Source organism: Alligator sinensis, unplaced genomic scaffold (assembly GCF_000455745.1).
Source record: "Alligator sinensis unplaced genomic scaffold, ASM45574v1 scaffold1283_1, whole genome shotgun sequence".
In the NCBI taxonomy this organism is placed as follows: Eukaryota; Metazoa; Chordata; order Crocodylia; family Alligatoridae; genus Alligator; species Alligator sinensis.
This window is the reverse complement of record NW_005842091.1, coordinates 604,660-617,112: the sequence shown is the minus strand read 5'-3', so window position 1 is coordinate 617,112 and position 12,453 is coordinate 604,660. Positions and strand designations below refer to the sequence as shown.

The 12,453-nt window shown below is 53.9% G+C and overlaps 1 protein-coding gene across 2 annotated transcripts in view; it reads right to left on the bottom strand.

Moving 5' to 3' along the window:
* Nucleotides 1-12,453, bottom strand: part of CHTF18 (chromosome transmission fidelity factor 18) — a 35,419-nt gene that overhangs the window by 20,903 nt on the left and 2,063 nt on the right. For both annotated transcript variants that reach the window (XM_006024018.3, XM_006024019.3), the window contains exons 3-17: nt 11,935-12,076; nt 10,877-11,078; nt 9,850-9,939; nt 9,170-9,222; nt 8,461-8,614; nt 7,828-8,040; nt 6,737-6,834; nt 6,521-6,644; nt 5,731-5,876; nt 4,883-4,976; nt 4,700-4,798; nt 4,141-4,271; nt 3,579-3,747; nt 2,119-2,343; nt 1,780-1,929 (exon numbers count right to left, since the gene is read on the bottom strand). In XM_006024018.3, the coding sequence (XP_006024080.1) occupies nt 1,780-1,929; nt 2,119-2,343; nt 3,579-3,747; nt 4,141-4,271; nt 4,700-4,798; nt 4,883-4,976; nt 5,731-5,876; nt 6,521-6,644; nt 6,737-6,834; nt 7,828-8,040; nt 8,461-8,614; nt 9,170-9,222; nt 9,850-9,939; nt 10,877-11,078; nt 11,935-12,076 (2,090 nt within the window). The remainder of the gene's footprint in view (nt 1-1,779; nt 1,930-2,118; nt 2,344-3,578; nt 3,748-4,140; nt 4,272-4,699; nt 4,799-4,882; nt 4,977-5,730; nt 5,877-6,520; nt 6,645-6,736; nt 6,835-7,827; nt 8,041-8,460; nt 8,615-9,169; nt 9,223-9,849; nt 9,940-10,876; nt 11,079-11,934; nt 12,077-12,453) is intronic.

Genomic DNA, 12,453 nt, shown 5'->3' with positions numbered 1-12,453 from the left:
GAAAGCCTACCACGCTTCCCCTTTGCTGGGTGACGCCCGGTCTCAACCCATTCATGTCGCTTAAAGACCTTCCCATCCTGAATCCACAGCTCTTCTGTAGTGCAGCCCAGGATTTTGCTCCTCTCTACCATCTGCTGCATAAATATAGGCAAGTCACACCCTGAGCGTGCCTCAGTTTACCTCCCAGGACCTGGCAGGTCATTCAAATGCCCCTGCTCGGAACAGCGCGTCGCCTGCTGGGGAAGGCACCTAGTAATAATACCCAAGTGAATAAGGAGCCTTTCATCACCACCCCTTCCTGCTTGCAGAAGATGCACTGAGGTTTGCTTGGAAACCCCAGGGGAGATTATCCAAGGGGACAGTACAATTAATCTGTAATAACTTTAAACATAAAAATAACCTGCAGCAGATTTTCCTCTCCTGATACAAGGAGAACAGTTAATGCCCGCAAGGCTCAAGCGGGAGAGGAAACAAGATTAGTCTCCTGTTAGGGACAGTACATGCTTTGTGGGGTGGAGGAAGACTCCCAGCAGCCCCCTTGGGGAAAGGCACAGGGAAATCAGTGTGCCCAAGTAGCTGAAACCACCCCCCTGCCTTGTACCAGAGCTAGAGCTGCAGAAAGATGTGGCATCCCAGGGAAGACCAAGCGGCACGTGCTACAGCAACTGAAAGGGCAGCAGAGGGTTGGGACCGACTGCAGAACAACGTCTACCGGAGCTGGAGGGAGGGAAGGAGAAGCTATACACGCTGGGGCCGATTCACTTCAATCACAGACAAGGAGGGTTGGAAGGGAGTTCAGGAGGTCACGTCTAGTCCAACCCCTGCTCCAAGCAGGACCAGCCCCAACTGCATCATCCCAGACAAGACTGTGTCTACCTGGGTCTTAAAAACCTCCAAGGATGGAGAGTCCACCACCTCTCTGGGTAGCCTGTTCCAGTGTTTTACCACCCTCCTAAGAAAGTAGGGTAATCCAGGATAGTAGGGACAGGGAGCGCATCCCATGGCTCCCCTGCCCCTTGGGGCCAATGCACAGAGTGGTGTTGCCCGACCCAAGCCACAGCCAACCTCCAGAGCCGGCACGGCCCGTCTCCTAGCTCCGAGCCCTTTGGGTGAGCTTTGGGATACCAGTGAAACACGGCAGTGCCCTTCCCGCCAGCCACAACTGCAGATGAGCTCTAAGCCTTCTCCTCTGCAGCTCCCCAAAGCAATCCCCCCGAGACAGGCCCTGAACACGCATCGGAAGAAGCAAGGCCTTTCCCCCCCTGTCTGCACCTCTCAATGCTCTGCCAGGGTTTCTAACCTCCTGGCCGCAGGCTTTGTCTGACCAGCAGAGACCTCAACTCTTTAGACACAAAGGACCCAACAGAAGTGTTTGGGCCTCACCGTGGAAATGCACTATCCTGTATGTATGCAATTAAGAATTATGAAGTTACATGTCAGTTTGCATATTCTCTCTCTCTTACACACACACACACACACACACACACACACACACACACACACACACACACACAGCGGTAGCAGCTTCCACTGGTTTCACCTATGAGAATTCAGCGCTCTCCTACAGCCTCCGCACCCAGGACTGTGATCTGCCAATGTTTGGGACATCTGGATCTAAGGAGCCATCTCAGTCCATTTCTGCTCTGCTGGGGTGAATTATTCAGCACTTTGGGAGGTTCAGTTGTGTCTGGGGCATGTTGCAAAGCATGGGCAAACGCTGTAAGGACATGGGGCACCCGCTCCCTGCCCAGACACCCAGCCCCAGCAGGGACCACTCACCGGCCGGAGCTTTGGGGAGATGATATCCAGGAGCAGACACAGCATCTCGAGGACCAGGGGCTGCATCCCTGCGCGGCTCCGGGAGCTGGGCGTGATCCCCGATACCATGGACAGGATGAGGTTCTGCATCTGGTTCAGTTTGGTCAGGGCCTGGTTGGAGACGCAGCAGAAACGCCATGAGCTCTTGGGCTCAGACGGTTTGACACCCCGAGGCAAGACCTCCAAGACCCCAACTCCAAACCTTCGCCCCGATCCCAGACTGGTGACGCAACTGTAACCACCTCACGCCTGTTAAGGGCTTCCCACCCCATAGCGCAGACCTCGCTCCCTGATACTTGCCTCATGCTGGCTGTTGGGATAGGCCAGTCTGGGGATGCTGGAGGAAGCGAAGAGCAGGTGGAAGGCGACGGGGAGGAAGGGCAGGTACCTCAGGAGCTGGAAGTTCTGGCCGTGCAGGATGGCGCGGTTCACGACGTCGGAGAAGCCCAGCCACTCCAGGGCCAGGCACACTGAGCCGAAACTGGAATCCTTCAACTTCATGTTCAGGAAGTTGTCGAACAGGCCCTGGCAGGAACAGCGTGGAGCAGGGTTACGCAGTGCCCTTGGCCAGAGGGCTTCTCCCTCGTGGGCAACGAGTCTGGGCTTCATGGGAGACTCCACCACACCGCTGCACGTTAGTACTAGGCACGACCCAGAGCTAATGCTGTTTGCATGAGTACAGCAGTCCCCCCCACTGCCTTCGGAGATGGTTTGGTGCATCCGAGATTTCCAACAAGCAGGAGCGTCCTGGGTCACCCCCTTGCAGTCAGACACCTTCTAACTTTCTGCCCAAACGCATCCTGAGTTTGCACCCCGTTTTCCTCGTGCCAACCCCGTCCTTCAGCTCCCATAGCTCCTCTCCCTCCCTAGCATCTACCCCCTTGCATATTTATAGACTCCAACCATATCCACCCCACTTCCCTCCTAGCTTTCCTCTGGCTGCAACTCAGTTTGCTCAGTCATGTCGCCTCCTCCTGTAAGACAGGCACTCCCTCCCCCCGTGCCAGCCTGAATACTTTCAAAGGAACAAATCCAACAAATCCAAGCGAGGTGAAGTTGTCAGGGCTGCCAGCAGCAGGTATCTGCCCTGCCTCTGAAAGGAAACATCCACCTTCCCCTTTCTAGCACTGGCACCAGCCGGGGACTGAATTCATTTAAAACCACAGACATTTCATTTACAAACAAGGGCCTCAAGGTAAATCTCCACTCACGACATACCCCAACAGGCGCTACGAGATCCCGGTGGGGTCCAGTCATTGCCACCTGAGCCACTGGCCCCTGCCCCACGTTACATATATTACGCCATTCACTGTTTAATCATGCAATAAATGTAGACCGGCCACACGTGCAAAGTAATTGCCACTGCATAAAAACGTCCATCCAGCTGTAAAAAGAGGCCGCCAGCCACAAAGTTAGTTCTTGAAAATGTGGAACAACTTTATAGCTGGTTTCTATCCAGCTTTAAATTTGAATGTGCGGTAGGGCCCTGAGGCAGGGTACGGTGACAAGATCCTCTCATCTAACAGCGACCACGAGAGCACGTGGAAGTCATTTTGCGTCCCGGCTGAACCACGGTGAAACACTGCTCTTCCCTCCCTCCACGTCCCAGTACCAGGCTCAGCCTTCAGAACTATTCAGCTGCTTATCGATGCATTAAAATTGCCCACCAGGCCATCCACTGTGAGCATTAGCCAGTTTTCAGGGTGGCAGACACCTGGGGGAGTGAGAGACCCCTGGTTTTCCCAGGGAGGCTGCCGTACCTGAGTGAGCTTCTCGTGCTCCCCAGAGGTGGTGGCGAGATGCAGGATGCGAAGGAACCTTTGGGACGGGGTGTTAAGACCAGTCCTGCCCCCAGTCACATTCAACAAGCCGTCATCACCTCCCAGGAGGATCTGGTTCGGCACAGAAGGGTCCATTCCTATTCTGTGTCTGGGAGAGGAGAGAAGGCATGATGTCAAAGAGCACGACTGAGCAACACCCGCGCACCCAAAGGGTGGAGCAATCCAGTGGTAACCCATTAGGGCCATACAGAATAGATGGGCGAGTTTTGACACTGCTACCGCCAATGCTGCAGGTGAAACAAGACAACAGACAAGCGCCCCTAGAGCCGCTGAAACGAAGTCCTTCACGCTGCAATGCATGAAGCACGACCCAAGCATCACAGCAGCAATTTCTGATTTCCCCAGGGCAAGCAAAATGCAAGCAGCTTCTCCTTTCCACCTCAATGGTCCCCTGAACTACAGGCATGGGACCCGGGAGAGTCTGTTTGCAAAGCGGTTCTGCTCTGCATAGGCTGGTGGCCTAACAAACTTTTGCTTGCACCTCTGAATCCTGGGGAGCTGGAAGATCTCTTGCCAGATGGAGAAGAGCCCCTTGTTCTGGTCCTTCAAGCCAATTTTCATCGTCTGCACCATCCTCGCACTCAGCTCCTTCTTGCCCCGGCCATGCAAGAACTGGAAACACAATGCAGAAGTTAGATTTCATGCACTGAAGAACACGGGGGGTGGGAAAAAAGATAACAGGAGTTGGGGAAGGGAGGAGAAGCTTTGGATAGTGCTTGACCAGTCATTCAAGGCTGTGCTAAGAAAAATGGAGGTGCTAGCATCCCAGGCTGACTTCATAAAGATGCCTGATGACATCCAGCTGGACAGATGCTTTGGGGACCAGCCATAACACCTTTCCTCCAAGTCGCCTGCCTGAATCCAGGTGAAGTCTGGAGTGAAAAAGAGGGTCTATCCCAGCCAGCAGCTTATGTTAAGCGACCATTAACAACTGGTCCCTTTAGGGGCAGCTTCAGCTTCAGCAAAGCAGGGTAGGGGTGGGAGCTCCTGGGCAGGCCAGGATTTGGGGAGGGAGAAGACCTGTGTGAGCTCTGCTGTACCTGCAAGGTGTTTATACAGGATCGGATGTCATTCTCCGTCTTCTCGCACAGTGCCATAAGTGCTCCCATGTCTGCCTTCATGCCCTGCCGGAGGGCAATCTGAAGAAGAGGGAAGGGGGGGCGTTAGCTCCCATCTCCCCCAGACACAGCCCAAGGGTGGAAGCGCTCTGGGCCAATACACACCTCGCAGAGCCGCTGCACCAGTCTGGAGGGCGCAGTCTGGGGGAAGTTTAAGAGGAAAGCCTGCTGCCTCAGCTGCCTCAGAGCGGGGACATACCTGGCAGAGAGACAGAGATGAGCCTTGAAGGATTAACTCAAGCAACGGGGGAAAAAACAGATGTGACATGAAAACATAGGATCTGTAGCAACAGGCCAGGCCTAACCCCCTTCTCCAATGGATGTTTTGTCCATGGGGCAAAGGTCTTCCTGAATCCAGCAGCCCACCAGGCTGGCACGGTGAAGGATGCCAATGTCTGCCAACAGCACGTGACGGAGTGATGAAGCCAGGCACCTGGGTTGATAGTGGTGGTCTCTGGCATGAATGCAGAGCAAGGTTTGGACCCATACCCTTGGGGATACAGTGAGACATCATCCCCTCTGCCACCCAACCGAGATGGACTGAGGCGTGCACCGCAGCAGACGTGTCGAGGGGCTTGCTTGCACGCACGGGGCACACGGCTGACTCGGTAACTAAGGAAGAGTAAATAAAGGGTGTTTTCACAAGGAGCCTTCTCTAGGGAGTCGTGCCGGTGGCTATGCATAAAGCAATACTTTTTATGGGCTTGAGCAGAGAACCAGAGCCTGCCAGGATCTCTAAGTCAGCATTATAGACTAATGGAGCAGGCAGAGGAAGAAAAGAGCTGTAGGACTGGAGAGAGGGAGGGAGCACTGCTTTGACACAGCAAGCCCTGCACCACCTTCATGCTCACACCACAGCAGCCCCAAAACCAAGGTGCCAAGAAGAAGAAATACAAGCAAAACCAAACCTCCTGGCTCTCACCCCCACCCTCTGCGCATGGGGAGATACTAACTGGTCGTTGCAAATACAGATGATGGGCCGTAAAAGGAGGCCGCCTTCTCGCCTCCTCCTCTTGCCACCTGCCCCACTGGTGCTGGCTGTCGGCTCTGGCTCCGCATCCTTACGGTTGATGATGCTCAGCAGCATGTTAATTGAGGCCTTGAAAAAAGTAAACGGTCGCTATTCACAAACACGGCAATAGGTTAGCAAATTATTTCCTGCTCAGGCAATGTTGTGAGGAGCCCCAGACACTTCCATTGCCTTCTCTGGACACCCCTGTTGTCCAGGGTCAAGCACAGAAGTGGGTCGCTGAGCTACAGGCTCTGCTACCTGCTGCCCTCAACTCCCCACTGCAAAAGCCTCTCCCGTGTCTGAATGCCACGATCCCAGACGGATCTGTTCCCCAGGCCCGGGGGTGCATGGATCATGCGCTGCACCCTGGTCTTAGAAGGGAGCCCAGTATCAAACAGCGCAGCAAAAGGGTTCACCCGGTCTCTGGCTGAGCCTCCCTCTTGTCCAGACGTGCCGAGGTCTCTCTCCATTCCCTGCCCACCGGGCATTGCGCATACCGCAGCACGTGCTTACAGTGCTGCCCCACCGGCTTTGCATTGACCGTGGGCCGTCTTGTCCGCTCTCACGGTAGCGGCCAAGCAGGAGATGCAAAGAGAGCGATGGTGAACTACCACCCTTGCTGCAGACCATGAAGCACTTCAGCAGCTCAAGCAATGGGCAACAGGGGCAGGAGGGCATTTTGCTGTCTGTGAGACCTAATCTCAGACCCCCGGTAGGTGAGCCAGGCTTACAATGGGCGCGCCATCTATTTCATCAATGATCAGGCAATTGGGCTTCTCGTTGGCACCCAGCACGGACTTCATCTGCGTGGCAGCTTCAATACGGGTTTTGAAGACGTCCGGGCTGCGGTCGTCACTGAAACACAAAGGGGCTCGGAGTGGCCGACAGCCTAGGCAAGCGGAGCCCGGGTTTGGGTCCCCACCCTGGGGACGGAGCCAAATACTCACCTGGCATTCATCTCCACCACACTGTAGCCAGCGTGCTTGGCGATAACGTGGGCCAGCGTGGTTTTCCCCAAGCCTGGCGGGCCACACAACAATGCTACCTGCAGCAAATGGGGGGCAAGAGAGCGATGCTCAGCAAGCGTGCAGCCGTCGGCTCGCTCTCCAGACAGGTCTCCCTTGGAAAGGGGAACAGCTCTGGAGCCCCATACTACTTCTCCTCCAACAGCTGCCTCATCTTCCCAGGGCTCCTGGCACTTCTTGACACTAAGTCCCTCTGGTGCTTTCTGCAGCAGCAAGCCTGGCCCCTGGCTCAAATCCCAGCTGGGGTCACAATGGCTCGCTTCCTCTGACATCTCAACTGGGCATGGGATTCTTTACTTCCTGTCCTAAATGGCTGGGCAACAGTCTTAAACAATGGGTGACAGCAGGGATTGCTACGTTTACAAGCAACTGAGTGTTATGTTGGAAAGGGCTTGACTGCACTTCAAGGCAAGCATTGCCGTCAGCTCTGTTTATTATACGTAAAACAAGAGGGGTATCAGTTTAAGTCAGCAGAGTGCATGGGTGAACGAACCCGGGGATGTACGCTTATTTAAAGCGGTCTTTGGCAGAGCCCAAGCTTGCAGAAGCTGCGATTGTTAAGGTGCTGCTCTGCCGTGCAGCGCCTAGACTCGCTTTCCATTTCCAAGTTATTACATGGAGAGAACGGAGCCTGTACAATAAGACAGGTGTGTAATTTTGCTGTCCACCAATGTGTGGCCGGCCCACTGCTCCATGCTGGATGGAGAGCCGACACGAGTGTGACTTGACATCACCCGCTAGTGGACAAGGGTGTCAGGAGACAGCGCTGCCCATGTAAGCGAGCACTTCCTCAGTCCTAGTTAGTCCCTTTAACCTCTCCGTACCTGGAATAAGATCCTTCCCTCCTACCCCCTGCCATTATTCCACGGTTTAAGTTCACAAAATCAAAATGCAAATAAAGCAGAGGCAAGCAAAACCCAAGAAACCCCCTCAAGCACTCAAAACACAATTTAAATGTCTGGGGATTGTGCTGGAAGCTTGGCTGGGGGGAGAGTCAGGCCAAGACACCTCACCTTATACTTGGGGCGCTTGTGAGGGTCCAGCTCAGCCTCCAGAATCTCCTCCGTGACCTGGGTCTTGCTCTTCCATTTGTTCTGCTGTTCTTTCAGCTGCTTGAGAGGGGGCCGGCCCTTCTCGCTCGGCTTCGCCTTCTTCTCCGGCTTCTCCCTCCTGAAAACCACCGTGTCCCACAATTTGAGCCACTTCAGAAGGCACCGATTCGTGTACTGGATGTGGGAGGAGAAGGGGAATGGGACATTGAGTGGCAGTAGCTCCAACTGAGCAGAAAAACTGAGGAAGAAGCAGAGAGGTCTGCAAGGGAGACTCCAGCCAGCACCAGCTCAGCAAAGCTTAATGCACACCTGTTTAGGGACCTCAATCTGGGCTGGTGTGGACATGTGTATGTGCAACACAAATATTTGAACAGATAAGACAGTGGTTTGCAGAGGTTTGTAGAGCATGCACACACACACCCCTTTATCTTTCTAGCCTGTATCACCTGGGTGGATCCAGCACTACGGGAGGCTTGTTGCAGTTTCTAAGGAGCAGTCATAGGTCGGGCAAGAACATGGCACCAGGACTCCCAGAGGATTAGAGAACAGTTATTAATGACAAAGGCCCCGATCTCATTGCTCTAAGCAGCTTACGTCATCGCTGAGCAGCTCTGTGTAATGCCGGGGAGTGAATCTATCGACCCAAAGGCAGTGCTGGGTGGATTCCTCCTCCTCGTTGGCCATGTCTGCTTCCTCGCTAGGCTCTGAGTTCTCATTTTCAGGCATGCCAGCGCTGTCGTCGAGATGACTGCAATAATCAAAAGCAAAGATAGAAGTCCAAGCTAGCCCAGCCCAGGGAGCAGAAGACAAACCAGGCACTCCATTGTCATCTATAAAAAGTCATCTATTAAAAGTCCCATCCTGGGTAGATCACACAGAAAAGGAAGATTAAAAGCAGCACTAGCATGACAGGAGAGGGACTCAATGAGGATACATTTAGGGGCAGCGAGTTGCCCCTCTCCCCACTGTGCACTGACTGCTCCAGGTCACAGCATGGCAGAGCTACCCCTCCTGTTCTGAGAAGACCCAGATGTTTACTCAACATGAAACAGCTGCAGCATCTGGAGAGCCGTGATGCACTTTGCGTATCTTTGCATGCCTGTTGTGTTAGGGTCACCCAGAGAGACCTCAGCTAAGGTCAGGGCCCTGGCGCACAAGCAGCGGCACGTGCACATCAGAAGAGGTGTTCCCAGCTCAGTGCTCCAACCCTGCAAGACCCTCCTTCCACCCCCAATGCCAGGAATCCCACCTTGACACGATCCTTGACTGCAAGCACAAGAGGAGAAGCACCAGAGCCACCCACCTGGCTAGTAGCTTCGTCAGCTGCTGCGAAGCCTCCAGCACCCGCTGGTGATGCTGAAACACAAATGGGGTGACAGCTGGGTCAGAACTGGCTGCTCTGCTACATAGCAAGTGACTTAGGGATTTGACAGCTGATGCTGCTCGTCTCTGAGGGGCAGAGGGAAAAGGTGCACGAGATCACACTGTGGAGACTTCCTTTTCCTCAATTTAAAAAAATAATAAGACTCCGTCTACTGAAATATTTCATCTCACAGACCGTACCAGTCCTGGCTGTTCGCAGACAAGACATCCAGGGCCTAGTTTTCAAAGAGTCTTTATCTAGGTTTGGAGTCCAATATATCCAGGGCAAATATATCTGAGGGGTCTCCATGGGACTCTGCATGTGTACACAGCACCACACCGCAGGCCTCTTCCAGACCCATTCCCAATCTGGTTGGCTTCTGCCCGCTGTGGAAGCAACCTGGTTCTGAGGAGACAGACAGGAGGTTGTGCCGTCTCCATCCTTGCGGGTTTTTAAGACCCGGCTAGACAAAGCCTTTGCTGGGATGATGTAGTTGGGGCTGGTCCTGCTTTGAGCAGGGGGTTGGATTAGTTGTGACCTCCTGAGGTCCCGTCCAACCGTCATTTTCTACGATTCTATGAATTGCAAGTGGGGATGGGAATGGGATTTGGGTACAATACCTCTTCATACACTTGCTCCTTGAGGTAGGAAAAAGGTACTCCCAGTAAGTGAAGCGGTCTGCGTGTATTCCAGCCCAGAGAGCCTGGGAGCTGCAAAAGATGAGAAGTGACCAGATGCACCCTTTTTAGCACAGAGATGCAAAGCATAAACATACACATAACTCTTGAAGGACTCCACAGTACACATCTGGAGTACTGCGTTCAGTTTTGGGCCCCCCACTGCAGAAAGGATGTGGACACGTTGGAGAGAGCCCAGCGGAGGGCAAGGAAAATGGTTCGGGGACTGCGGCATATGACTTACAAAGAGAGGCTGAGGGAACTGGGCTTAGTCTAGAGAAGAGAAGACTAAAGGGGGACTGAATAGCAGTTTGAAGGGGGGTTCAAAAGAAGGTGGAGCTGGACTATCCTCAGTGGTGGCAGATGACAGAACAAGGAGCAATGGGCTCAAGCTGCAGCAAGGGATATTTAGGTTGGATATTAAGGAAAACTCTCTCATTAGGAGGGTGGGGAAGCACTGGAACAGGCCCCCCAGAGAGGTGGTGCAGTCTCCATCCTTGGAGGTATTTAAGGCCCAGCTAGACAAAGCCTTGGCTGGGATGATGCAGTTGGGGCTGGTCCTGCTTTGAGCAAGGGTTGGACTAGATGTGACCTCCTGAGCTCCCTTCCAGCCTGAATTTCTATGATCCTAGGTTAGAGAATCTAGGAGTTACCCAGCTTCCATCACTGAATCAGAGCTCACAGGACAAGGCAAACCCTGGGTTCATCTACACTACAGGGCCTGGCTGTGTTGGCAGAGCTCACGAGCTGCTTATGACAACACAAGGAGGTTTTCTGCTAGCGGAGCTACACCTCCTACAGCGACACAAGCTAAACCGAGAAGCTTCATCTATCACCCCAACTGCATCTAACCCCAGGAGTTTTGCTGGTCACCTAGTGGGTGTCACGACTTCAAATGACCTATGACAGCAAAACCATGCAATTCAGTGCAGCTCCTAACCACACACAGTCTGCGGTGATCTGGTCTTACCTCTACCCCGGTCTGGGTGCAATCTTCTCTCAGAACCATGAAGACTCTGGTGCCATCCGTTGACGTCACATTGACGTAGTCCTCCAGGATGGGGGGGCGCCTGAGGACCCGACTGAGGTTCTTCTCAGGGGGTGGTGGTGTCAATCGCAGCGGAGCCACGTCACTCAGCTCCAGGCTATCCGGACTCAGGAAGTCTGGGCTCCTGTAGCAGGTCCCAGAGAAGCAAGAGAGAGCCCATGAAACCAACTGTCTGGGAAGGACGTCGTCCCTCTGCCAAAACTGACTTTACATGACCAGCTGAAAAGCCAGAAGCCACAGTCAGGTGGCCAGGGCCTTCCTAAGGGCAGGCCTATACAGGCATCTGAAGTTGCAATACCCATAAATTGAAGCATGTTAATCTGCCCCCAGGTCATGCAGGACTAAGGCTGTAATTTAATCTGGGGAGGATTTCCCTTTGGACCCAAGGAGGATTAAGCTAAGGTGCATGAAACAGCCTCGCTCCTTAACGAGAGCCTGTGCATGGGGCTTCAACATGCTTTGACTCTCGGTCCATTGCTTTGACTTTCCACGAGAGCCCCCACATAGGCACGGCCCAAGCCCCCGTAGACTCCTGGAAAAGGAGGCTGCGCTCACATCCTGCGCATGCCACAGCCTGGCGCACAGCCCTCCCGGCCGTCCTACTTCCAGCCTGCTCTGCACAGCTCCAGCAACAGCACGCTACTATTTCAGCCCCATATCCACTCCCTCCACTGCAGCTCCCCTTCTCATATAGCAATGCTGGTGTCCCTCCACCTCAGCCTGCAGCACTTCCCATTATTGCGGCCCTCAGAGCCCGTTACCGTAAGGGTCTCCAAATAAGGCTCTTGATACCGCTGCAATGAGTGGACCATATAAGCTCAGCTAGAAGAGACACCTCCTGCTATTCCAGTCCCTGAGCCGAAGCTGCCTGTCCTGCTGGCTTTGTGAATGCAGGCCATTTACCAAACTCAGTCTAGCTCCCAGATTTAAAATGACTGCTTGTCGAGGGCCTCCTGAGTAGCAATAAAAAGGAGAGGAACCTGGCACTCGGTGGCTTGGAGCAGGCCCCAGGGGAAGGAGGTGGGGCGATGTCATCCTGGGGGAAATCAGAAGCCAATTCACCCTCCATGCTGAAGTTCAGCTTCTTCACAGCTTCGAGCCGCCGACGTTTCGGCTTGGGCGCTGCGAGAAACAAAGGAGGGGAAGGAAGCATAGATCCAAGCATGGTACAGGCAGGAGGTCACACCTTCCCACAGCTCCTCCCTGGGGGATCTCAATGGGTTTTATTAGGGAACAAAGCTTCAAAACCAACACAGGAGGAAGGAAGCACCTTCTTCCTCTTTTAACAGCTCCAGAATGGATGCACGATAGACAGAGGTGGGTCCACCAGAAATGGGAGCCAGAAGTCCCAGTTCCCTGCTGGATCACACACAAGCCGTGTGCCCTGATTTACTGAGTGAGACTTGGCTTTCCCGACCTGCTCCGTGCCCACCCTGGCAGACACCCGAACTCCAGCGGTCTTAGGCAGGACAAGGGGCTCTGTCTGGAAAGGAGCTGAA